This window comes from Acomys minous, assembly GCF_964271855.1.
Source record: "Acomys minous genome assembly, chromosome: 3".
Classification (NCBI taxonomy): Eukaryota; Metazoa; Chordata; class Mammalia; order Rodentia; family Muridae; genus Acomys; species Acomys minous.
This window is the reverse complement of record NC_140485.1, coordinates 119,522,952-119,549,595: the sequence shown is the minus strand read 5'-3', so window position 1 is coordinate 119,549,595 and position 26,644 is coordinate 119,522,952. Positions and strand designations below refer to the sequence as shown.

The 26,644-nt window shown below is 44.4% G+C and overlaps 1 protein-coding gene across 3 annotated transcripts in view; it reads left to right on the top strand.

The window, feature by feature from the left end:
- IL20RA (interleukin 20 receptor subunit alpha) overlaps positions 1–23,155 on the top strand; it is a 44,720-nt gene extending 21,565 nt beyond the window's left edge. For 2 of the 3 annotated variants that reach the window (XM_084775827.1, XM_084775826.1), the window contains exons 3-8: positions 3,908–4,043; positions 9,334–9,515; positions 11,509–11,684; positions 12,339–12,483; positions 17,400–17,539; positions 19,812–23,155. In XM_084775827.1, coding sequence (XP_084631953.1) covers positions 3,908–4,043; positions 9,334–9,515; positions 11,509–11,684; positions 12,339–12,483; positions 17,400–17,539; positions 19,812–20,579 — 1,547 coding nt within the window. In that variant the 3' untranslated portion in view covers positions 20,580–23,155. The remainder of the gene's footprint in view (positions 1–3,907; positions 4,044–9,333; positions 9,516–11,508; positions 11,685–12,338; positions 12,484–17,399; positions 17,540–19,811) is intronic. The other variant, XM_084775828.1, reaches the window with a different exon arrangement.
- The last annotated feature ends 3,489 nt before the right edge of the window (positions 23,156–26,644 follow it).

Here is a 26,644-nt window from a genome sequence, read left to right as displayed (position 1 = left end):
TCTCTCTCTCTCTCTCTCTCTCTCTCTCTCTCTCTCAAATAAAAGGGAATAATTTGTTTTAATGTTATTGTCACCATAGTATTCACTCTCTTTATTTAAGCTATCCTCACCAGAGTTTGATAACCTTTTGATAATCAGCCCAGCATCTGTAAAAGTCCATTTAAACAATGACAAGATATTAATCATGATGTCTGTTGAGGGGCTGAGGAGATAGATGTCTCGGTAGATAAAGTGCCTGCTGAAAAACATGAATACTCAAGTTCAGACAGATTTTCAACAGCCATGTAAAAATCCAAGCACGGCAGCACACATCTGTAGCAGCAGCACAAAGGAGGCACAGGCAGAGACAGGTGGATCCCAGGGCCTCAATGGCCACAGTCTAGCTCAAATAATGAGCTCCAGGTTCAGAGTAGGACCCTTTCTGAGAAACAATAACAAGAAAAAGGAGGAAGAGGAAGAAAGTGGCAAAGAAAACACCTATATGAACTTCTGCCTGCCATACATCAATACAGGATTGAGTGTACCCATGGACACATACATGCATATACCACATGCACATGGGAAAACACACACACACACACACACACACACGTCTATTAACCAATTCATGAACACAATGATTGACAGCGTAATTCATTTTAGAAGAGTAAAACTACTTTGTTCTCCTGTAACAGCCACCAACTTCAATTTAAATGAGCAATTCATTCTTTTTAATCCAGTGTTTCCTAAATCTCTCACCACCGCCTCCACATTTTAGGGATCTCTAGAGTTTGCTGACTCTTTGCTTATTTTGCACGACAAGTAGAAACTAGTTATTACAGAAGACTATACTTACATAAATAAACGATGAGGTAAAATCTAAGATTACTTGGGATCTCTATCTCCAAATCACATTGCTACAAATCACAACATTTCATTTCCTTATCAGTTACATCTATAAAGCTATGGTTTGGCAATTTATTTCATCATTGATATATCGTGCAGCCTGTTTTAGTTTTACTTCTCATAAGATACACCCCACTCTACACATGCCACAATCAATTAAAAATGATACCACAGCAGTTTAAACCTAAGAGGATATTTATTATTATTAGAGGTTTCTTTTTGTTAAAAACAGTTCCTCTTTTTTTTTTCAGTCTTTTGTAACATTTAGTTTTGTATATCATTGATACAATATTTACTGAAATCTCCCATAATATAGATATTGGCCATAAATTGTATTTTCTGCACCATATTTTTCTTCACAATATTTGTTAGTATATCTCATACATTTCTTTTTTTTTTTTTTTTTTTTTTTTTTAAGGATTGGGACTTATTTCTGTCAACAGTACTGCCTCTCTACATTTCTTGTTCCCTCTTCAAATATCAGATTAAATTTTAGGACCTCCTAATCCATGGAATGGTATTAAATCACATTAACTGCTCGGTGTACATTATCTACAGACGCTGGCAGCATCCGTCCTCACAAAGAGAAGCGTGAAAAGCCAAGGTGTGAGGGCAAGCTGGCCCTTCTGAGACTCTCCCACCATACCCATCACCACACAAGCACTGTGCGCAGAGATCAGTTCAGCTGACGGCACTTCTCTTGGCGTGTTTAACTTTCTCCTTAAAAATAATACTGAGGCATTTTTTAAAAAAAGTGATCAAGGCGCAAAACAGGAGCCTCTACAAACACTGCGCATGCGCATACCTAAACACCCACACACTTAGCCGCCTAGCTCTTACAGAGCTTATTTGCTTAGACTCAAAGTCGTATTGCGAAGTTTAATTCTAGAACAAATATTTTCTTCTTTTTCTCATTTGCCTTGTGGCATTGTAATTCATCGTATGATGCTAATCTAAGCCGAGGATCGCCCCCACACAATAAGCCGATTCCTTTTCCTGCCATCAGCCCCAGATAATTCACACAAAGTATCATAGGACTTGACAGAGCATGGGCCGCATATCAGTGACTGAGCTAAATTTTATTCCCTAATCTTCATTTGCAAATATCAAAAGCATGTTCTCAGGCTCGCAGACCAGAATATGCGTGTTTACAAAAGGATAAGTTCCTCACATCCTCTAGTGGACTGACGACTGCTCTACACGTTGCGTTCCCTCCAGTTTTAGGTTAACGCTTTGATTCCTATATGCGAACACTAAACTTCTTGAATTATTTTAATCCACGGCTCAGCCCTGATCTCAGTGATGCAGGACACACTCAGCATGGTCAAGGCCCAGGGTTCCATCCTCAATCCTGCCACACGCTCAAAAAAAAAAAAAAAAAAAAAAAAGATCAGCCTATTTCTTTTTTTTTTTTTTTTTTTTTTTTGTATTTTATTTATTTTTGGGGGCAAAGGCACATGCCAAGGCACACAAGTCCAGAAGACAACCTTCAGGAACTGGTTCTCTCCCTCCACCCTGTGGGTCCCAGGAATTGAACCCAGGTCCTCAGACTTGGCTACAAAAAGCCTTTACCATGAGTCATCTGACTGGCACAGGCTGTCCTATTTCTTTTCTATTGTTTTCAGTACCTTCTCAATCCTTGATTGTTTCTTTCAGAGGATTTCCTAAAACAGAGTTTTACTTAGAAAACAATTATGTGAACACGCTAGTGTTTAAAAGTAAAATCTTGGGGCTGGGGAGATGGTTAGGTAGTTAAGGGCCCTTGCTGCTCTTGCAGAGGACCAGAGTTTGGTTTCCCAGAACCACATGGGGCCACTCCCCTCTGCCTATAACTGTAACTCCAGGGGACCCAGTGCCTCCTCAGCTGTGAACGTCTGCAAACATGCACACACACACACACACACAATAAAGGAAGGAGGAGGAGAAGAAGAAGAAGCTGCCTAACCTTGCACTGGCTGGTTTTCGGTCTGTAGCTTTATTATATACTTTAGTAAATCCAATCTAAGGCTCCAAAACTCCAGCCTTTCAATAATGCCTATCAGAATTTTTATTTCTTGTCTTTCGTACCATAATTGTCTATTAAAATAATCCATGCTTAGATGAAAACTTCAGGTATACAACCATAAAGAAAGCCTCTCCAGTCCTCTCAAAAATTAACTTTAAAGGCTGAATAGTACAAGCAGGAGACTCACAAAATTTTAAGACCTGTTTCTGTTCGGATCTTAAAAACAGGCTTGTGGCCTAAACACTGGGAAGGCAGGCCTTTGTCACCCTCCCTTCAGAGAAGGCTGGCAGGTTGGCAGGGCAGGCCAGACACCGCTTTCACACTCTCAGGGCCTTTAGTGCACAGAGCGCGTACTGAGTCATGGTGGGCAGTGGGCAGTGGCCGGCTGTGTAGTGGGTACCACCTCCATTGCAGGAAGGCTTCATAGCTAACTCTAACAGATGGGTTGTCCAGCCTTCTGCTGGTGCGTAACAAACCGCCCCTAAGCCAACAGCTCATGACCACCATGCCGTTACCTCTCTCGACTCTCAGGGTTGCCCTACTGCTCAGCTGCACGGCTTGCCTGGTTGCATTTGAGGTTGCTCGTGCAGCTTTAGTTTGTTGCAGGGGAGCCGGAGCGTTCACAGTTACTGCACTAAAACGTCTAGACTCAGCTGAGAGCTTGGCACAACTGCGCCTTCACGTGTCTTTTCAGTGTGGTTTCGCCATCGGTCTGGCTGTTGTTTTACATGCCACTCTGAGGTTTAAAAGCACACACACACACACACACACACACACACACACACACACACACAAAATGGAACCTTCGGTGCCACCTTCTGCCTTAATTCCCCAGAGTCACATGTGCTGTATGCTCTTGTGTGAACTGAGTCACAGCGCCTGCTCAGGACCAGTCTGAGAATAGGTGCACAGAGTCTGAGGCATTGGGGCCATCTTTAGAGTCTAGCCAACTTACTTTAAAGGACTTTTTTTTCTTCATTCCATTAAAACACCAAATGTTCTCCACTTCTTTTCTAGTTCCTTGTGGTTTTGGTGATTTGCCAAAACCTACAAATCTCACCTTTGTATCTGTGAACATGAAGAACGTCCTGCGCTGGAATCCACCGGAAGGTCTATGTGGAGGTCAAGTCACATACACTGTGCAGTATTTCATGTAAGTTGCTTCTTTCCCTTGCAGCTAGTTTACAAGTAGACTCAGGCTCCTGTTAATTCTACAAAGGTAGGCTCTCTGTGGCATTAAATAACCTTTGAAAAGGAAAGATTTGGGCATTTCCTGTTTCCTTGATGATGTAATAAATTATGCAGTGGTTATTCTATGGAGCCAGAAGCATTGAACATTCATGCAAGACCACGAGGGTGTACTTATGAGAACTGAGAAAGGGGGGCAGCAGAATGGTTGAGTAGGTTAAGGTGTTTACCACCAAGCCGGAAGTCCCTTTGCTGGGACCCACAATGTTGGAAGGAAAGAACTGAGTCCAGCAAGTTGTCTTCTTACATCCGCATGTGCATTGCAGTATGTGAATGTGTGCACATCCGAGTGCACATGCACATGCACAAGTAAATAAGAAATGAGGTTAATGGAGAAATACTGAAGCAGTATTCTCTGGGTAAGCAATCGTGGCGATCCATCAACTCTGAGAGCTCTAGCTTATGGGGATTTTTTTTTAGCTCAAACAGTGCAATGCTCTGCTCCCACTAAGCACAGCACCAAATAGACACTTCAACATATTCTTCAAGACCGTTCACAGGCAAGAAAGAATGCAAAATGGATAGACAATGTCCATCTCCAGAGACCAGAAGAAAAGGACACAGCTGGGCGTGGTGGCACACGCCTGTACCAGCACTCTGCGAGGCAGAAGCCAGTGGATCTCTGTGAGTTCCAGGCCAGCTTGGGCTACAAAGTGAGTCCAGGACAGCAAAGGCTGCACAGAGGAAACCAAACCAAAAATAAATAGATAATAAAATAAAAATGGAGGGGTTAGGTAGTGTTTTCACCACCAAACACTGATGGAAGGATCCCCAAGGAACCACAGTTTGGTGCCACAGGAGGTCACAAGAAGGGGAGCTGAAGTGACAAACTCATCATGTACTGTGCAGTGAGAACTCTAGAGCGAGAGAAATGCAGGAAGAAAGAAGAATCAGAGGATGGATGGCAACCTAGGAAGATCGGGACCTTGCAGGAGTGCTGTGAACCACATCAGCCCCCGGGAGTCCACAAGCTAAAGGCAGGCAGGTGCTCCAGCAGAAAGAATGACAGATTTCATAAAAAGAGTAATTCTTTCTCACAGTTCTTGGGGTTTCTTGGGCTCAGATGAATGGAATCTGGTCTCACTTGGGATCTTCCACGCAGCTTTTAGTCTATTGCTGATGAGACTTGCCTCATAGTCAGCCAACAGGTGGCCACAGTCACAGCACTAGTAAGAAACAAGGACAGCAACTACCTGTAATTATTGAGAGTGATAGAGAGAGGAGGATGTGAATAAAAGGTTTCCCCCAAGAACTTTCCCGTGGAAGTGAGAGAAGTCATAAAGTAATGAATGGTCTGCATCGTTTTATTAAAGTAGATAAATAACAATCTTATCTGTTAGTTCTTGTTTTTGAGATGGGGCCTCGTCTAGCCTAAGCTAGCCTCTGACTTTGTATATAGCTGAGGGTAACTTTGAACTCCTAATTCATGTATCTACTTTCCAAGAGCTAGGATTATAGACATGTAATAAAAGCCAGGGTTGTATATAGAATTTTAGAAATCTGAATAGTGACAGCAAGCGTGACTGTAGAACGTCCTTGTTTTCTTGGCATCTGTGAGGAATTGGTTCTGGACCCTCCACAGATGCACAAAGACCTTGATATAAGATGACTTGGCATTCCCCTATAATCTGCATATGCCCTCCTATACTCTGTAAGTCATCCCTAGGTTATTAGAGTACATGTTACCAATGTAAATACTATGGAAGTGCTGTCATACTATGGATGTTCAGTAAAGATGCAGTTTCGCCGCCCCCCCCCCAAGGTTTTTAATCCACAGGTAGTTGAATCCACAGAGCAGAACCCGTGGATACAAAGGGTCAACTGTGCATCATTATTTTAATAATTAACTTCTCTGTGGTTTTCAAAACTATGGTCTTCACCTAAAACTTCCAAGGAACTAATATGCCTCAGGGTGAACACTTGAACTTCATCAATTCATTTAAATTTACATCATTTACTTTTATTAGGATTCAAACCAAGTAAAAAAATCTCTGCTTTATTGAAAACACGTACATCAGGTCTAACCTGGTTTCTGTCCATCAGTGGAATAAAACACTCAGCATCAATTACACTGAAAGCTTCTGGTGAATGAGTTGTAGGGTAATTTATTTCTCCCTTGGTTATAGATCCAAGTTATATTGTTTGATGGTTTGAACTTTAAAAAGTTGTACAACATTTGCAAGATGGAATGACCATTTTTGTCCTTGGAAAATGAATTCTGACCATTATAGGCAGGTCAACCCTCCAGGGATGCTCCTGTCTAGAACCCCATTCTCATTTCCAAGGATGGTCTCAGGAGCTGGTGCTTAGAGAAAGACTTCAGCTTCGTTGAGAGAAACAGCTGCCAACATGTCCTCACTCCTCCTTCCATTAGGTGGGGGCAAAAAGAGCTTTCTCTGTCCTCTAGACCTCCCAGCACTTCAGAAATAACTTTTAAAAAATAACCAGGATCATCATTCATGTGTGAGAACAAATAAGTTATATCGTACAACTTTTTAAAGTGAATACTTAAAGAGACGCCTGCCCTGTGGGAGTTCTGACATGCCTGGGTCTACACAAGGTAGACAGGGGCAAAGGGTACAGTGCTAAAGTCAAGCGGCCCTGGGTTTGTGGACTAGGTTGTGAACCTGGTTGGGTGACCTGAGTAGGTTACACACATTGATACATTTTATAGAGGTTTGTTTCCAGAGCGAGATTTTTAAAGTTTTAACTATACCCACCAAATAATTTAATGTATATAATGTCACAGCATGTATATAATTCCCCAGCTTTGGCACTGGGGAACTCAGTTCCAGCTCCAGATAAACCTTCTACTGCTTCTGCAAACTTGACTAGATCCCTTAATCTTACTGAATTTCAATTTCCTGTTCCATAAAAATGGGACAAAAACTGGTTGCTACACAGTTGAGTGAGGTGAAGAGTCTAAGCCTGGAGTGCCAGCCTCAGCTCATCACAGACACTCTAGTAAGCATCTGTCAGGCTTACTAGAAACAGCTGGAGACCAGCGAGGCCCCAAGGCTTGTCCCTGGGGAGATTAACTTTACTGGAAGAGCTGTCAGATCTCCCATTCAGATATCAGTGACACAACTTTTCCCCTTGGTCAGCATCTGCATGGTAAAAAGGTGCCCTGCCCTAGGTCAAGGGAGGCAGTTTAAGAAGGGAAAGAAAGACAGACAAGGGAAAGAAAGACAAGTATTTTTCCAGCTTCAAGTCAAGACCTGTTGATAGGTCAAGAAATCAACCTTGAAGCCAAAGCCGAAAAATGAGGTGTGTACGGTCATTGTCAGCTACATAGTGAGTTCAAGGCTAGCCTGGACCATATGAGACCCCCCAATCTCAAAAGACCAAAAACAAAATAATAAAATAAAGTTAAAAAGGAAATCAGTTTTCAGTAACATAAATAGTATCTTTTATGGAAAGAAATGGGTAGGGGATGGACTGGTAAATAAACAAGTGCGCGGTGCACAGAGAAATTTGGGTGTTATCAGTAAAGCCTGTTTCTGCATGCTAGATAAGTATGTTTTGTGAAATGAGTCAAAATGTAACTATGCAAATACAGATCCATTTTTCTTTTGATCATTGGTCTGAAAGTCCCCGGGCAGTGTTGATAACCTGCATGGAGGAGTTGACAAGATCTGACTGTTTCTAGCATGTTTGGCAGATGTGGCACTTATGAAATGCGAGAGAGCTGCTTCAGAACCGTCGCCACATCCTTCAACAACCTTGGCAATATTTAACAAGGGCGCCACATCCTCCTTGTCAAGGCGTACTCTTCCCCTGACTTTAGTGATGCATGTTTCTCCAGCCCCCCCCCCCCCCGCCGCCCCCCTTTGCTTATTCCCAAGTCCATTTTGGGCTCACTTTGACGCTCCTGAAGTTTTCATCCAGACTTGACTCTGAAGATTCATGCTAAGCCTTCCATGAATAAACCTCTGCATCCCACTCCTACCTCTCTCCCCCTTCCCATCTCTCTCTCTCTCTCTCTCTCTCTCTCTCTCCCTCTCTCCCCCTACCCTATCTCTCTTTCTCTCTCTCTCTCTCTCTCTCTCTCTCTCTCTCTCTCTCTCTCTCTCTCTCTCTAACCCCAAGCTCCTGCATTTGGAGAACTCTTAGATACCTCCAACTCAGCCTGGCATTGCTGAGTTAATTAGTTTCCCTCCTTTTCATCCTTCCTCTCTCCACATTTCCCAAATCCGCTCTTCTCTGGCGATCTTTATCTGATAAATGTCATCATATTCCACACCCTCGCCCTAAAGGAGGTATTTCATCCTCTTTCCCGCTGTGACCTCTTGCCTGCACTCAGTCACCTGTCCTGACCACACTGCAGGTCTTGGTTTTGCTATGTCCTTATTCATTCCATTCCCATCATCCTTGTCCACGGCGCTCTTCCACCTGGACCACAGCAGTGTCCGCTAAACTGCTCTCTAGGTTGCTGCTGCTGACACACTCACTACCTTCTCTGCAGACTACTGGTCAGCATGCTAAGCCACGCCCTTCACCTTGTCCCCCAACAGCCCTGCTTTAATTTCTTCAGTAGCCTCCAATACAACCATGCCTCCCCCCAAATGACTTGTCATTTGACTGAACATTTTATGTCACTGTCTCTCTCACCTGAGAAGTGCTGAAAAAATATGTCTCCTCCCTGTTTCTTTTGGATGTTGCATTTTAACAACAACAAAACAATACAAACAATGTAGTCAATTCAGTAGCAATGATTAGGGTACACTCTACACTCTGCATCCTATTAAAAATTCCCCCCCCAGACTCTGCTTAGTAAGGTTTTGAATTAAATGAGAATGTCCAAACTTTTCTTCCAATGAAAAAGCGACTAACTTTCCTTTAGTGCATCCAGCAAACTAGCATGAATACAGATGACTAAAATCTTAATTACTGGATATTGATCACCCAGTGTGCGTGCATTTTACCGTAGCTGAAATATAGACCTGCAACATGCTTTTAGAATGCACCCCACACATTGTAATTCACATGAGAGCCAAGTGTTTGTAGAAACACTGACTTGTGCTCCCAACAGTTAATGAAAATGTCTCCACCGGCAAGAGTGGAGGTGATTATGTCAGAATGAACAGGCATCTGTGTGGTGCTGAAGGGGGTTTTCCGTTCATTTCTATATAATGACTTTTCTCATTGTAAAGCACGTAAGGGGCCTCATTACTTATTCATAGTTTCTTTCTTAGCAGATATGGGCAGACGAGATGGCTGAGTGCCTCTGAGTGCAGAAACATCAGCAGAACCTGCTGTGATCTGTCTGCCGAGACTGCAGACTATGAGCACCAGTACTACGCCAAGGTGAAGGCCCTCTGGGAAACCACGTGTTCCGGTTGGGCTGAAACGGAACGGTTCTATCCTTTCTTAGAAAGTGAGTAAAGCCGCCGTCTACCAAACGCATGCTGATCTGGATTCCTGTTTGCCCAAAGGAAAGGGTCTGCTTGTCTCCGGTCAGTTCAGCAGGCTGAGTAATCAGCCCTGGTGATTCCTGGCTGAACCCCAAATCCAATCTGTAGATGCATTGGTTTAGCCAAGGGACCTTAAAGTCCTCTCTCAGATTCAGAATTAAAGACAGGTGCCAATAATACCAAATTTTGATTTCATCTTATCGTGCAGTGGAGACTGTGCATTAAAAAAAAAATATTTTAGGTTGCTTAGTGAACCATTGGTATTTGCCCAGAAGATTATAGCATGTCCTGATCGCACACTAAGTCTCTTTCTTCATTAAACTTGGTATTGTGTTGCTGTTTCTAGGTACAACTCAGAATTAAGGCAAGGATCTTCCTGCTATTTGCTTTTATAACTTTCCTTCTCTTGATGTGTGAGTGAGCCAACTGTGAAGAATGCAGGCAAGGCCGCTGTAATGAAATAGCCAAGGGCTGCAGAGGCCCCAAGGAGCGGTCCCTTTTCCAGCGCTCTGTCAGGTCCATGCCTGGCAGCCTGTGCCCTCAGGTCACATCCAGCTCCTCTGTTTTTTCTACAGGCCGTGAGCTAAGAATGGTATTTATATTTTTAAAATAGTATTTTTAATCAAAACAATATTTTTGGCATGTGACCTTTAAACTTCAATGTCAGGGGCTAGAGCGATGGATGGCAGAGGGCTTAGGTTTGGTCGCCAGCACCCATGTGGCTCACAACCACCTCTAAATCCAGTTCCACGGGATCAGACACCCTCTTTGGGCCGCCACTGGCAATACATGCAATGTGGTGCTCAGACATAGAAGCAGGCCAAGTATCCATACACATAAAACAAAAATATAAATTTTAAAAATAAATTGTACTTTATATTATCTAGAAACTATTTTGTAATTTCGGTGTCTATGTATTAAGTTTTCCAGAACATCAACTTTGTTCACTTACTTACACACTGCTGTGTAGAGGAATGTTAATCAGAACATGGCTGCTCTGGCAAGAGATCACATGCAAAGACCATCTAGGTCTGTGTGATCCGGCTGGAATACGAACACACCTTTAATCCAGGAGACAGAGGCAAGCAGGCCCAAGTTCAAGGCCAGCCTTGTGTAGAGCAAGTTTCAAGAAAGTAAAGAAAAAGCTTAGGTCCAGGCCTTTAATTCCAAACAATAAAAATAAAGTTAGTTTGTAGAAGGAAGCATCCATGTTTGAAAGCGATGTTTGAGAGGCAGAAAAGGTCATGAATCGTAGATTTGACAGAATAGGATGTGTTGAACTCTCAGGAGAAGAGAGAGGGAAGGGAAGCTACTTAAGAGGCAATAAAAGGAGGCAGCTATAGAGAGAGGTTGAAAGAGAGACCAACCTAGACACAGATGAAAACAGAACGAGCCAGAGAATGAAAAGGATCCAGATTAGAGCAGATTGTTGGGGTTAGTTTGAAACCAGGCCGAGCAATTCAGGGGCCGAGAGAGAAGCCAGATTAAATAAGTCAGCTGGGAGAGGTATTTGAGCCAGAAGAGCTGAGTTGAACCAGCTAGCCCAGAGCTCAGAAAGAACAAGAAATGGTGAGCTGATTAAGCAGTTAAGTCTCAGAGGCTAAAAAACGTTCTAGGCCTAGGTTAGATTGTTTGGAGGCTTGCGGCTTCCAGTTCCAGGCCTAGGTTAGCAGACAGAGGCAGTAAGCCTCCTAGGCAACAACTGAAGTGGGAAAATAAAAGCTCCTTTTACACTGCTGCCAATGACAGCTTTCGCACCACAAACTGAGGAGAGTCCTTGCAACAGAGATGCTGTGGCCTACAAAGCCTCTAGGCTTTTATGATGAAAGGATCCCCCATAAGAGGGTGTTTTAGGTCTTTGATCCAAGTAGGACTATACTGTAACTTTATCTCTGGGTTGGGGGTGGGTGAGGGGGTGTCACACCTGAAGATGCTAACACTCTCTTCTCCTCTAAGCACAAGTCGGCCCACCAGAGGTCGCCCTGACAACTGGTGAGAAGTCCATCTCTGTGGTCCTGACAGCACCGGAGAGGTGGAAAAGAAGTCCAAAGGATGACACTGTTTCTATGCGACAAATATACCCCAACCTGAAGTACAACATGTCTGTGTATAACACTAAGTCGAGAAGAATGGTGAGCCTGGCCTGGGACGGGGTCTGTCCTTGGAGTGTCACTCTCTGTGCTGCCACTGGCACAGGCGGTCCTGGTACTTCAGTTCTCCTTGTGAGAATGTGGCAGCTGACACTACTCAAAAGAGATATCACATAGAATAAAGGTGAAAGCCGGAGACAGGCTTTTTCCCTGCAGGAGCGCTCTGTTGACTATGCATGACGTCACTATTGGAGTGTAGAGCTATCAGGCATTTTGCTTAGTGAAGTTTCTTTACTTACATATCCACTGTCAGTCACTTTCCAGGGATTTATAAGTGTGTGTGTGTGTGTGTGTGTGTGTGTGTGTGTGTGTGTGTGTGTGGTTTTAGTGTGTATATATATATTTAATATTTTTAAAATATTTATATATATTTGAGCAAGAGCACAGGATAAAGCTAAGCAACAAGTCTGCCCTGGGTTACTATGTAGAAGTGTTCCTAAAACTGATCCATTTCTAACTGTGTTCTGCTCAGCTAAATCAAAATGTATTTTGAAACTACGCTGACCTTAAAGGAATAAAAGCTTAGAGCGACGTGGAGGATCCAGTAGTGTCTTAGCCTTTCACTTTTTTCTGGAGATGTTCTGCGGATGTGCTGGGATCTTCGGCTCTAACCTCTGTCTGCACTTCTTGCCTCAGTGGTCCCAGTGTATCACCAACAGCACACTGGTGCTCAGCTGGCTGGAACCAAGCACCCTGTATTGTGTCCGTGTGCAGTCCCTTGTCCCCGGGCTCCCTCGTGTCACTCTGCCTTCTCGGAAGCAATGCATCAGTACTTTGGAAGGTAAGCTGCAAGAGACTCCAGCTAGCCTGATGGAAGAAAGCTGATAAAACAGGGGGAAAAATTAACAATTTAGAGAGAATCTTAACAAATCCATGTCTATGGAAATTAGGTTGCAACACAAATAAAAACATTTAAGTGCATTGAACTATCTGGGACTCTGCCTTGGAGCTTCGTCCGTATTAAGAAGGTATGTCCCACCACCTGGAAACTGTTAGCAAGACCAAGAGTCCACTGGGAAAAATCCTCCCTCCTTTTCTACCTTGGGAAATACAGTTAAGAACTTTCCTGGTATGGTGGTGTATGCCTTTAATTCTAGCACTTGGGAGGCAGAGGCAGGCAGATTGATGTGAGTTCGAGGCCGTCCTGGTCTACAAAGTGACTCCAGGACAGCCAAGGCTACACAGAGGAATCCTGTCTTGAAAAACCAAAACCAAAACCAAACAAACAAAAAGAACTTTCATACAGTTTTCTTCCTTCCAACCATGGCCACTCTAAGCAGCAGCAGGCTTCAAGAACACCCAAGAGCTACGGCAGGGGGTGACCGTTGTCTGGGAACACTTTCAAGCACTGCTGCTAAGATACCAATTACAGGGCCCCTGGGTTGCCTTCCGACATCACTCGCCAGCCACAGGCAGGTCTGGGATCATCAGAATCCCTCTCTGACAGTTTGTGTCTGTCTGTCTGCTTGTGTTTTCTGAACGCTCCCAGGCTACTGCAGTTTTGGATGCTGCTTTTAATAGACCTGGAGCCGGGAGTGTTATGTTTGTTTAATATATCTGCTCTACGGTAAGAATTTCAATTCGGACCCTGAAAATGGAAGAAAGAGAGACCCTCGAGTCCTCCTGCATCAGTGAACGGCCTCCAGTATATTCTAACCCTCCCTCTGACAAATGTTCACACTTTTGCCTCAGGTTCTGCTTCTTTGTTCATCCACAGATACAATCCAAGCCCCAGCCCTGCCCCAGCCCTGCCCCAGCCCTGCCCCGCCCCTGCCCCAGCCCTGCCCCGCCCCTGCCCCAGCCCTGCCCCGCACCCGTACCCCTCCTACTTTCCTCTTTTCTTTCCTAGGAAGAGGAAAGGAGTGTTGGAAACACATACAAACAGTAAAAAGCCTTACTTCCAAGTCTCACTTTATCATGTCATCTCTGCCATAATGCAAATAACACTCAAATGTCAAGTAAGCAGGAAAGGGGCACAAAGCCGACTGCGGGGGATCGGCTTTGTGTCTAGAGTGAGCGCTGTGTGTCCCAAGCAGTCTGATCAGTGCCGGATGGTAGGAGTGAATTTTGAGTGGAGCTTTTCACCTGGCAGAGTTAAGTACAGATCACACACAGCTTCTTCCTGGGAAGAGGCTAGAGTGCACTTCCTCACCAGTGCAGCAAGGAAGGACAGCTAAAGGGCCACCGTTCCTAGTGATGGAGTTTCCTATAATATCCCACCTGGTTGCTCACCATGGAAACTGTCTAAGACACTTCTTTCTTTCTTTCTTTCTTTCTTTCTTTCTTTCTTTCTTTCTTAACGTATCTCTTTAGGGACTATGCCTTAAAAAATATCTCTGCTTCCTTCTGGTTTCTCAGCTCAACCCCCAAAACGAAAATGAAACATATTAGGTTTATTGCAATTGCACACTAAATACCAGCCACTGTTGCCATCATCTCCTTAGTCAGGATAAGCCTGTCTACTGGCAAGATCAGAAGCTACCCCTAGGCCTGAGCTAGGCAGCCATCTAAAGCAGGACAGGTGCCCGGCAATCACAGCATTCGCATCACAGTCTCCGTGCAGTACCGTGTAGACGGACAAGCACTCTTCCTGAGGAGTGTTGATGGGGTAAAAGAGTCTTCAGGGGATGCTTACATTGGATTTTCCCACTGGTGTGGTTGAACACCCCTGCTATCACCATAATAAGACATCTGTTCCCCATCTACAGCTGGTGGTTTTTGGGATAAATGCTACCGTTTTCTCTCTGTCAGACTGCGAGAGCATCCAACATCGCATGGATTGGAATGTTCCTATGTCACACTGGCTGATTTTATTGGTGTATAAGGAATGGGGATGGGGGAATTGTGGTGTGTGTTAAGTTTGCATGTTCCTTTTTTTTTTCAGCTGTTAGACTTCTCTGGAAAAACAGAACCAGCAGGATAGATAAATAGATAGATGATAGATGGATGGATAATAGATGGATACATACATAGATAGAAGAGAGATTGTTAAAGAGTCAGCTCTTCTGCACAGAATCTTCAGGGCAGGCATCAGGCTGGGCACCTCAGGGACAACAGACTTTGTAGTTCATTCCCAAAGGCCATGTGGTAGCAGAGCTCACTTACTGTTTTTAAAGTATCTGTATTATCAGTCTAGCAATCAACTGAGACACAGACATTTCTTATATTTTAATATATTTTTAAACCTGGGGTATGGCAGATGTCAATCCTCTAAACTACCTCTCATAATGGGGCAGGCATAGGATCCCTGCCTCAGTACCATGCCATCTGCTCCTAATAACTTTTATCAAGTTACCTCCCATCCATAATCCCAAATACTTGCTAATGTTCTTCATCTGGCCAAGATTCTCCATCCATGCCTGCCATGTGTTTCTCCTCCACCAAACCCATGGTGGCCTCCTCTCCTCCTCAGATCTTTCTCTTTCCTCCTCCTGGTGGTCTTTCGTCTTCTTCCCAGGATTCCTCTCTCTCTCTAAGCCCCACCTATCTCCTTTGCCTTGTCCAGGTGGAATGGCTTTTTATTAATCAAAAGGTGGGTCACAGAGAAAGTAAATAGTAATTAGTATCCAAATACATTAGACCATCCCCAATGCTCACTCTTACAGGTTCATTGGTCTCTTTCTCTCAAGAGCATCAATCGAGTAGATGAAACTCACCCACATTATAGAGAGTAATTTTCTTTGCTCATAATCTAGTCATTAAGATGTTAATCATGTGTAAAAACTGTACATCTGAAGAAACGTCTACACAACTTGACACATAAAATTAACCAGCCCAACGTCCACGTAGTTCACACAAGCTTCACATGCGTGTCAGACACAGTGGGGCCTGTGTCAGCTCTGTGGTCTGGTCAGTGGTGGGCCAGGACATTCCTCTTAAAACTCTTCACTAAATCTTTTCACTATTGGACACACTTTTCCTTCATCATAGGCTGACAGCCCAGCAGGACCAGGAGGGAGGTATAACCTTCCCACAGTTAGTCCTAAGCTTTAGCCCTGCCCAGAAGGACTGACCCACCAGTACAAAATGAAAGATAGCCACCATATGAAGATGCCACATGTTCATGTCATTTACTGAATATATACAGAGGACCTTGAGACCCACACGTGGCACAGAAGAGTATGAGATCTTTTGTTTTAACTTAAAAATTTTAAACTTTTTTGAAACTTTCATCTCTCTCTCTATATATATATGTGTGTGTGTGTGTGTGTGTGTGTGTGTGTGTGCATTTTATTTACATAATTTAACCTCTCCTTCTTCTCCTCCAACACTCCTTCTGAGTCCTATCCTACTCCTCAAATTCATGAACACACACACACACTCTCTTTCTCTTACACACACACACACACAGAGGTTCAACCTGCTGAGTCAGTTCAGTGCTGTTTCAGTGTGTACATGTTTAGGACCAACCATTTGGAAATAGAGAAGCCACCAAGCTCCTTGTCCCTGGAGAAGACTAAATGCCCCTCGCTCAGCAGCCATTGGTTGCCCATAACTCTTTATGGGTGGAGCCTTGTGACATTTCCCCATCCACACTGCCGTGTCAACTGCTCATGTTTAGGTGACCGCATTGCTGAGATTTCACGGGTGTAGCTTCTCTGTCATCTATAGAAGACACTCTTTCAAGAACACACCCTGGCCCTCTGGCTCTTACAATTCTCCCACCTTGCTTCTAAAACGTCCTCTGAGCCTTAGATAAAATGACCGGTTAGGTATACGGATTTGTTGTTGGGATTGTGTAGTCCACTAGACCACAGTCCAACGTTCTCTGCATTTTGTCCAGTTGTGGATTTCTGCAATGGTCTCTGCTGCAAACACAAGCTTATGTGATGAGTGAGCGATAGGAGCTATGCTTATCTTTAGGTGGAGGGATACAGGCTCATATTTGGAATGCAATTAGAGAGTGGCAGTAGTAAGTTCTCCTCTAGGGTCCACGACCTAGCCAGTTGTGGGCAGTTGGCTAGATTTATAATACCAGGGTTAAATTCCCCCTATCGAGCCAATGTTAGGTCCAATTAGACGGTCATTGGTTACCCCAGGATGGGAGTGCCACTATTGCTCATCATTGTTATGGTCTGCGGGCTTTATAGTAGGGTAGGACTGTTGATTGGTTTTCTCTCTTGGCAGCTTGCATTGTACCTTTAAATACTGAGAGCTGGTTCTCAGGAAGGAGGCTTATAAGCCAACATCAGCTTGGCTGTTTTTCAATTTCTATCTTCAGCAATTGGATCTTACCTTCAAGCTACGGGAAGCAACAAAGGCCATGGCGGCCTATAATATTTGAGGAGTTTCTTGGACTCTTCTGACTAATACCTCAACAGGAGGGTTCCCACGCCTGGAGCTAGGGACTTTGTTAAACAGCGTGCTGCTGTTTGGCCTGAAGAGCTGTGAATTGCTAGGGCGACAGACCTTTTGTGTTCACATACATGAGCCAGGATGAGTTTCAAAGACTGACATACACTTTTGGAATATCTGATGACTTATTGATGTACCTTTGCTGTAAAGATGGGGGAGGGTGAGTTTAGACAATGCCCTAAGAACTTCATTGTCAGAGAGATGACAAGTTCGGAGAGCCCTTATGACAGTGGCTCAAGTGAATGGCTCTCTGCCCACACCCTCCTGGCATTGCCCACACTTCTTCATACCAAATTAAATCGGAACTTTCCAGTCCTAACCCCCAGTTTTTTTCTTTAACAGCACAAGCGTCAGCATTGAAGGTTAAAGTCATCTTCTGGTATGTCTTGCCCACATCTGTTCTCGTGTTCCTTTTTTCTGTGATTGGCTACTCGGTCTACCGTTACATCCGTGTGGGCAAAGAAAAACGCCCATCAAATTTGGTGAGTGATTGGCACGGTGGAGGCTTGTTATGACAACAGCAAGAGAGAAGAGGAGAGGTAGATCGGAGGCAGATTCATATAGGATCAGAATGGGCTTAAGCTGTTGATGAATACAAAAGCACGCTCTGACCTGGGAGTAGCTCCCAGGTGTGACCCCCTGTACCCCAAAACTAAACAAAAGCAGCTCCCATACTGAATTCACTTACAAACATACCAACACTAAAAGTCCCCTAGATTTGAAACAGTTTTATAATAGGCAAGGTTGTGGGATTAAGCAGATACGTTAAGTTCATGACCACTCTGTCTTTCTCAAAATCCAAGCCTAGTTAGAGCTAATGTGTAAAGTCTACAAATAAAAACAAGTACTGAGGATTCCTAGGGTACAAGGAAGCCCTGAAACCTCCCGTGGGGTGATTCAGTCCCCATATGCAAGCTTGAGTATGAAAGTAAGAGCAATGATTCTTACTACAAGCAGAAAAAACAGCAGAGGAGGGGACGGCAGATGTGGGGGGTGGAAAAGCTGACCGCACAGCCAGCCAGCCTACCGTGTCTTCCATGAGGGGCTACACTGGAGAGCAGACACTGGGCTGTGTAGTGGGAGAATGTGACGCTGTTCTCAGAGCTTGGGCCTGAGTCCACAGAGACATTTCAGCAAGGTTCTGAGTAGTGAGGTTGTCACGATCACCGTTATGTTTTAGACCCAACTGGACACTTGTTCTAGAAAAACTAAGGCTGCAAAGATGCCATTTGGGGGAGAAAAAATGACAGTCTCCAAGAGGAACGAGGGGCGTGGCCATAGGGATTCGGAACAGGAAATCTAAACATAGGTGGCAAGAAGAAGCAAGTTGAAGGAGCAAAGGAGATGTTACTGGACCATCCGGTGAAAGGGCCCAATGGGCTTAGCAGCGTATGCTTAATAGTAAAACTCTCTTTGAGAATTATCAAAAGATACATTCGCATGTAAATGCATGCAATGCATATGTCAGTTCCCGTTGGTCCCGTTCACACATGGTCTTTGCTATCCTGCTCCATTTAAGGGCTGGAGTTGGCTTCTTCGTGGCCGGGGAGACCTTTCCTGGGAGGAAAATTGGCAGAGATTTGGCTGCATTGGATTTTTTTTAAAGCTATAACTCTGTAAAACAACGGGGGTGAAAGGTCCTGTTGTAAAGTGTTAAATGAAATCGTGTCACTGGGTGACAGGGAGACTGTATGTCATCCTGACACTTCCCTCAGTAACAGGCACCTCCCAGGTACCCCAAAGCAGAACAAAAATTAGGTCTGTGGTGTTCAAGATCCTACATTCCACTCCTTAGCTAGATTCCCAGACATTTTCTTAATCTTTTCTTCTGAGACAAGGTCTGGCTAAATTGCCTCAGCTGGCCTTTCCTCTCTTAGTTCCCAGAGCAGCTGGGGCTATGTGAGTCTTAGCAATTTCCTTTATTCTTGAGCATCCCTGACATGATTTAGACTTCTTAAAATCTCCCATAAACCATCAGATGAATTGCCTTCTTCTTCTTCTTCTTTTTTTTTTTTTTTTTTTTTTTTTTGCCTTTTTCTAGCACAATTTGAACATTATATCCTTGTATCCATTTTCTTTTCTGGTACTTCATAGAGTAACTAAAGTAAATCCTTTTGTGAGGCAAGGGGCTTATTTCCACTCAGGGTTCCAGATTGCAGCCAACCATAGCGGGGTGAGGGGTGGGGGTTAGGGTGGTTGAAGCTTAAGGCAGAGAATCACAGAGACAATGAATTTGTGTCTGCAAGGCCCAGCCTGGGCTGCTGCTGCCTAAGCTTAGGGCTTGTCCTCCTGCCTCCTTTAGTTTAAATAAGAGACCAGCCTCTGGTGACTCTATAATGTGTCATCAAGGTGACACCAGGAACTAACTGCCATACTCCCTCTCTATATCCTATTTTTATGCCTATGGACACTTCGTGTCCACAGTATATCCGGGAAAGGGCTAGTAGGAGTAGAGTTCCCCATCTTAAAGAATGGAGAAGATTCCAGAACTTAATCGTCTCACTGGCAGACCCTCTCTCAGTCATAGCCCTGAACCTCACACAGGCACTCACCAGGGACACAGTCCACTTCCGGTTGCATTTGTGGGTCTCGGGCCCCTTGCCTCTTCGCGTAGAGTTTTCTCTATGTGCCAAGCGTAACTGTCCCTCGTGAGAAGGTCTCACACTCTGGTGACACTAGAAGGTTCTAGTTGCTGGCTATTTGTAAGGTCTCTGTACAGTGAAAACGAGAAACCCCATTCTCTTCTCTCTGCAGAGTTTGATGTACGGAAACGAAATTGGCAGAAGAGTCTTTGAGCCCGCTGAAACAATCAAGTTTAATTTTATCACCCTCGATGCGTTGGATGATTCTAAGATTTCTCGAAAGGATATGAGTTTGCTGGGAAAAAGCAGCGATGACTCCCGCAGTAACGACCCTGAGCTCAGTGGGAGCTGCAAGCCACGTCTAGAGGAGGTGGAGGGGCAACGCTTAAGATATTCCTCTCACTTGATGGACGTTGCCTGTGGTGCCGAGCAAACCGACCGAGACTCCTCCCAAACCCAGTACAAATGGCTCGGCAGCACCATGCTCACAGGGGAGGCAGACACTCAGCCTGAGTACAAAATCCTAACTGACTGCTATAGGACAGGAGAAGACCAGCAGTTTTATAGGCAAGGAGCTGCAGCCAGAGCAGGGAAATTATCTGAGCCCCAAATGGCTTTAGCAAACTCAGAGCGGCAGCAAGAAGATCTACATCACCCGGGACGGGGGCGTCCTGGCTCAGAAGATCGGCCAGAGGAAGAGCCGTCTACAACACTAGTGGATTGGGACCCTCAGAGCGGCAGGCTGTGCGTCCCTTCCTTACCCAGCCCTGTCCAGGATCCTGAGGGCTACGGACATTGTGAGAGAGACCAGCTCTCAGAGGATGGCCTCTTGTCTAGACTCTACAAGAACCACGCGCCTGACAAGTCAGAGGAAGAAAAGGAAAGGTATCTCATGCAATTTATGGAGGAATGGGAATTACATATAGAAATGGAAAGCTAACCCCAGGCTTTCTGTTGAAGACTTCTGTGACAGGACACGTGCCCGTCAACAAGCGAACAAACCCGTTCCAATGTAGGTCGACCTGTGTGTCAGATTCCCTGGTGTTTGCGACGGCTCTTTCTTCTCTCAGTTTACACACTTGGTCGGCTCTGCCTCCTCCAGGGGGGTCAACTTACACAGGACTCCCTTCCCAATCCACAGCGAGTCCTAAAGGACAGGAACTTTCTGGAACACAAAGCCCTGAGCCTTGTGGTAGACAGAGTAAGCATTTGAAGGGTGAGTGGGGACTTTATACAGAAGAGTGGACCGCGGTCACAATTTATTCTTTTCTAACAAGTATGGCCTATGCACTCTTTTCTGGGCCTTTACTGTATGCATGTAACACCATACAAATATGTCATAAAAGTCTATTTTATGAACACCTCTTTTCTAGAATGTGGTTGGAGAGTGGCTTGCATATAAAGAGCTCATCTCTCTGTTCAGTTGTGTACAGAGTGCGTCAATCAGGCACAGCCTTCATGGTATCAAGTCTAAGTCTATGCTTCTGACTAAGAGGCAGTGTTAATCATTTTTTTTTTTTTTAGCAGCTTTGGCGCGTGAGCTTAAGTGGCTATTCTTTTGTAATCAGGAAAGCGTCCTCTCAATAATTCAGTAGGGGCCTTTGCTGTCTAAAAGACACCCCACCTTTTATAGTAGCGTCCCATGCATATTTGGGGAGACTGATTAAGTAACTGTAAACTAGAGAATGTTCCACAGCCGAGGTGCTGACTCACTAACCCTCCCACGGGGACAGGCAGAACTGCACAGTCTCTTAGGAAACGTATGAATGAATGCTGCCCATCCACATAACACAAACATCGGTAGTAAGTAAACACAGGGCACAGGAAAGAAGCAAGACACATGACCATGTGAGGGAGGGCTTAGTAACGGTTGACACCATTTACTGTAGGAACAGCAGTACATCATAAAAGAACACCTTCCTAGAAATTCCGGTAACTACCCCCCCCACTACCCTCCCCCACCTTCTTCACCATTTAATTAAATTCTGTGTCACACTACATTAAACGTGACAGGATCTATAAAGTTGAACTATGTGAAACAATTGAGGTTTCGGTGTTTCGGACCTACAGAAACATCAGCGTTTTATGTGTTTGTTTAATTATGAACTCAGTCCGCAGAGACTCTCTCAGGAAGACAGATAGCATCCTATTTCCTCAGTCATATTTTTGGCAGAAGCGGACAGCTCTGGTAGGAGAGATAGATTCTAGGGCCATGGTCCTTTTGAAATTATCCACAAACCCAAACAGTTTCTGATTTAATGGTTTAATTTAGAGCATAATTGCATTAATCAGAGTGTTCTGTTCTTCTTGGTCTTTTGCAGAAATGATTCTGGTGGCAAACAGATTTATGATACAAACTGGAAGCGAAGTTCAGGAGTCAGAGAGAATAGGCTGTTTTTAAGAGGAAAAAGAAAGATAACCGATAGTTTGGCTTTATTAATTCCATTCACACACAAAAAATATTTATTCGTGAAGTGCCCACTACAGCCGTTAACATCCTCATCTCTGAAATACAAATATAAACTTTGTTATGGTTGTTAGGGGATATAGGGCCACTTAGAGCAAGCAGCACATGGAGTGACGGCTGTGTGACACGGATCTGTGTGCCTGCCACAGAGGCTGAAGCCACTGTGACACATGAGAAAGATGCAAATGTATGCCTCCCCTAACTCTGTTTTTTTTTTCTCACCTGAAACTACAATAGCAATTTGCTTCCTACTCTGTTCCTTCGCTGAAATCTTTCCATGTTAAACCTCGTTTTATGCCTTTGTGAAAAGGATTCTAATTCTGGGCTGTCTTCCTGTCTCTTGTCAGTGTTTCAGTTGTCACCCAACATGTGAACATACAGAGGGAGACAGACAGACAAACAGAATCCCCAACTTAAAGAGGACTCAACTTCGATTTTTTTTTAACTTGCTCATGAGATGAAAGGTGTGTGCATTCTATAAGAAACTGCGTACCTCCAGTTCTGAGAGTTGCTTGCTCTCTTGGCTAGTGGTTATGGGAAGTCATTGTCCTTTTTAATGCTGGGGAGTAGCAGAGAGCCACAGCTTCTGGTAACACCTGTGGTTGCGAAGGGGAAACAGCTCTACTGTGGACTGAGTTGCCATGGTAATTAGGATAGTGATGCTAACATTTGAGCGAGTTGTCTCCTCCAATCCATATGTTAACAGGTTGGTCCCCAAGGCCCCCCAATTAAAGAGCCCTATGAGCCTCAAGAGGGTGGGGCTCAGGAGGACTTAGGTCAGATGCCCCTGAAGGGACTTGTGAGATCCCAGTCTCCCAGTCTTTGTTTCCTGTTTTGTGCTGCAAACACTGGTTCCCTTGGCCACTCCTGACCTAGTATTCCACCCTCAAAGAGGCCCAGATCCATGAGGCTGTCCATTTTCTTTAGCTCAAACCCCCAGAACTGTGAGCCAAACATTATGATGTCCTTACTTTGTGACTAGCCTGTGCCAAGTATATTGCTATAACTATGCGAAGCTGACACGGTGTATTAAATTCATTTTCAAGTTATATTTTCAATCTATGACGAATTAATTAGATTGATAACATTCATACAATCAAGCCAGTGGCATATTTCTTGTAGGGCAAGGTCACTACTTCTCAGATGTGGGAGGCAGTGCACGTGTTTTGCTGGATGTTGAACTCAGGGCTGGATGCATGCTTGTCATAAAAATATAGTAGGACTAGTGGCTGGTGCAATGGTTCTGCACACACAAGCCTGACAACCCGAGTTTGAGCCCTGCCACCCACATAAAGGTGGAAGGCAACAATCGACTCCACAAAGTCGTTCCCTATCCTCCACATGCACACTAATGGCAGGCACACAACGATAATAACAAATGGTAAAAAAATTAAGTCCAAGGCTCTTGCCGTATATTTTCATAGGCAAAAATTTGGCAAAAAAAAAAATTCTATTAAAATAAAAGATAAAAATTAGAATCACTGATTACTAAAGGTTTAACACTGAAGCTTACTTTCATAACCTAGAAACGAGTGACAACTGCAGCCTGGACCAAAGCCATAGAACCCAGGCACTGAGACAGTCTGCACAGAAACCAGTGCCCCAAAACTCTTCTGCTTTCCTGCAGAACAGGGACTCAGAGAGTTCACACTCTTGATTTCGATGTTGTCCAAATAACTGTGCTGGTTTCGTTGGCTGGCTTGCGGCAGATGAAACCAACCAATGTCTTAAGTAGCAGAATGCTTCTAAAAATATTGAGGGTGGTTATCAATCTCTTTCAAGGGAAAAAAAAATCACAGTTGTCTGGAGACAGCCAATGTCCGCTGTAGCCCCACAGCACTCTTGAATGCGTGTAATAAGGCTGAGCTGAGGGCCTGGCCCTAGCTAGTCACAGTGGCCGCTCCCAGGACACAACAACAGTCAAGAACTTGGTGCCCACTCCAGAGAGTTACAATGTACTATAAAACAACACTATAATAATGGAAATGGAGATTGACTGGGCTTTTGCCAGAGCAATAAGCTAAAATGCACTTAAGTGCTCCCGATGAGAAAATTAAAGCCCTGAATTAAAGCAGTGGCCATAAAGTCAGAGAGTGGGTCTTTAAGCTTGGCTTTCTGTTTGGGTGATTAAACACTGTGACCCTGAGGCAATTTACAGAAGAAGAACAGTAGTTTACAGTACCAGAGGATTAGAGGATTCCCATGGAGGTGGGAATAGCATGGCCGCAGCTAAGGTGGCTATAACAGCAAGGAACTCACATCTTAACCCGAAACACAAAGCAATGGCAGGAGTCTTTAAACTCCCAAACCCTGACTCCAGCAAGGCTGCTCCTGCTACCTCTTGCAACACTACCGCCACCTAGAGGCCAAGTGCTCAAATACATAAGCCTGTGAGGGACACTCTTGATCGAGCCACTATGGTGGACAAGACTTGAAAGATCTAAGGCATGAAGAGAGTTTCTGGTGAGGTTGAGAGACTAGGTGTGAGGAACGGGGAGCCTAAGACACAGCTCAGAGTTGGCTGTTTGGGGCTTCTGACTGTCTGCACGATCATCATTTTTATCCCACGGACATTCGAAATGGGGACTTGGAAACCATGAAGAAAAGGTCAGGGGAAAGAAGCATCTCATTTTAAATGGCTGGTACACAGAGAGCCTTGTAAGTTCTTTGAGGGCAGGGCACACATCCTATGTTCTACATCCTCAGTGTCCAAATGTGGTAGGTACATCATCATCATCATCATCATCATCATCATCATCATCACACATTTACTTGATTCCTAGAAACCAATCAAAGTCATCTTGACCTTTTCTCATAATCTCCCAGTAGCAAGTGAAAAGACCAATAGCGGTCTTTTGGCCCTTAGCTAATAGCAGTGCCTTCATACTGTCCAGGCTCTCAAGAGCTCAGAGTGGTTTCCAGCTTGCTATGTAGCTAAGGCTGGTCTTGAACTCCTTGTTTTGTTTTGTTTTGTTCTTTCCACATGCTGAGACCTGGTGTACCACCACACCTGACCATATTTTTATTTTTCAACTTGTTTCTCTTCAGGGAATTGAAAGGTCTGTATTGTCTAAGGGGACAAGAGTTTGTGACAGCAAACTTTTTATCTCTCCAGGCTTCAACTGTTCTTGCCTTTTGGTTGTTTTGTTTTGTTTTGTTCCCGTCTGCCTGGCTCAGCAGGAGCAAGGAGCACTGAGGGAACTCTTCCACTCTCCATGTGTCACTGGCACACTGTATGCTTACAGATCCAGGCAAGGGGTGCCACTCACTCAAGAGAGGAAGTTTCCCTTTTCCAAATTGTGGAGCCAATTGTCCCCTGAAACTTTCCCAGGCCCTAGTATGTTCCAGGGAGGCAGGAGGAACTCATCTTTACCTGAAAACAAATCAGGATGTACTCAAAGGAAAGGATCTGAATTAGGTCAGATTTGGACACAGGAAAGACCAGTCTAGACATATTATGGAGCTTCTTGGAAAAGAATGCTTTCATGAATTTAATTACTGAATCTACTGTGCCAATTGCTTTAAAAATTTTCCCCCATTTGAATGTTTAGTTTTCAAGTCTGAGAAATGGAAGCATTTTATCCTTTATCAAATAGTTCTAAGTCAGGGTTGATCTGTCTGGCAAAAAGAAAAAGAAAAAAAAAGGCAGTTTTAAGATCTCAGTTGTCTGGAAAGCAGGAACACAAACAACTCCAAAAATCTCACAAGGAAACAAGAACCAAAACCCCTCCCAAGTATGTTTATTCTTTCATGAGAAATATACTCTATTATATCAGAATCAGCTCACCGAATCTGTGAGGTTGAATAGCAGGTTTTGCACTCCCCAGTCTCTCGTTGGCAGCATCGTGTATAAGCTGCTAAAGGACAAAAACATGGCAATGGGCATAGTGCGTCTGTCTCCTGGCCAGAGGAACCATTCTTGCTTTATCTACTTTGTTTGTCATCTTTTGGAAATAGTAGTGATTTCCTACAAACCTGAGGTGAGCGATTTTTCACCTTAGCTACATCTTGCAGGGAGTTCATTCTGAAAGCATCTTAGCAGGGGAGAGGGAGGCCTCTAAGGCTGCCTGGGGTAGAGAGTGGGTGATACAGCAGCCAGGACACTTGGGCATCACTGGTTCTTATCATCCTACTGTCCCCAGTGAGGGGCCATGGTGATGAGATAAAGATTTGGTTAAGACCAGAACTGACCCAGTGTTGGGAAGATAAGTGGCAAGTGCAGTGGGAGGGAGAGTACCAGGTGGGTGGGTGGGGCAGTGACTAGACTCTATTCCATTTGGGAACGGACACTATCATCTCCCTATTAGGAAAGGATCCCGCATGATCAGGACGCGACAGTTTTCTGAGAAGACTGTGAGATCAGATGGAGTCATTTTTGGATATAAACGCCTGTGGCTTCCCCTGCGCAGTTCAGGGAAGACTTAATTGCTGTGTTCTGCCTCCTTGCACTCCTCTCCCTGCACTTAACCACCCACCTTCCAGGAGCACATCTGCAGGCTCTGCAGAGACCTGGCAGGCAGCCACGATTCTGTCCCACA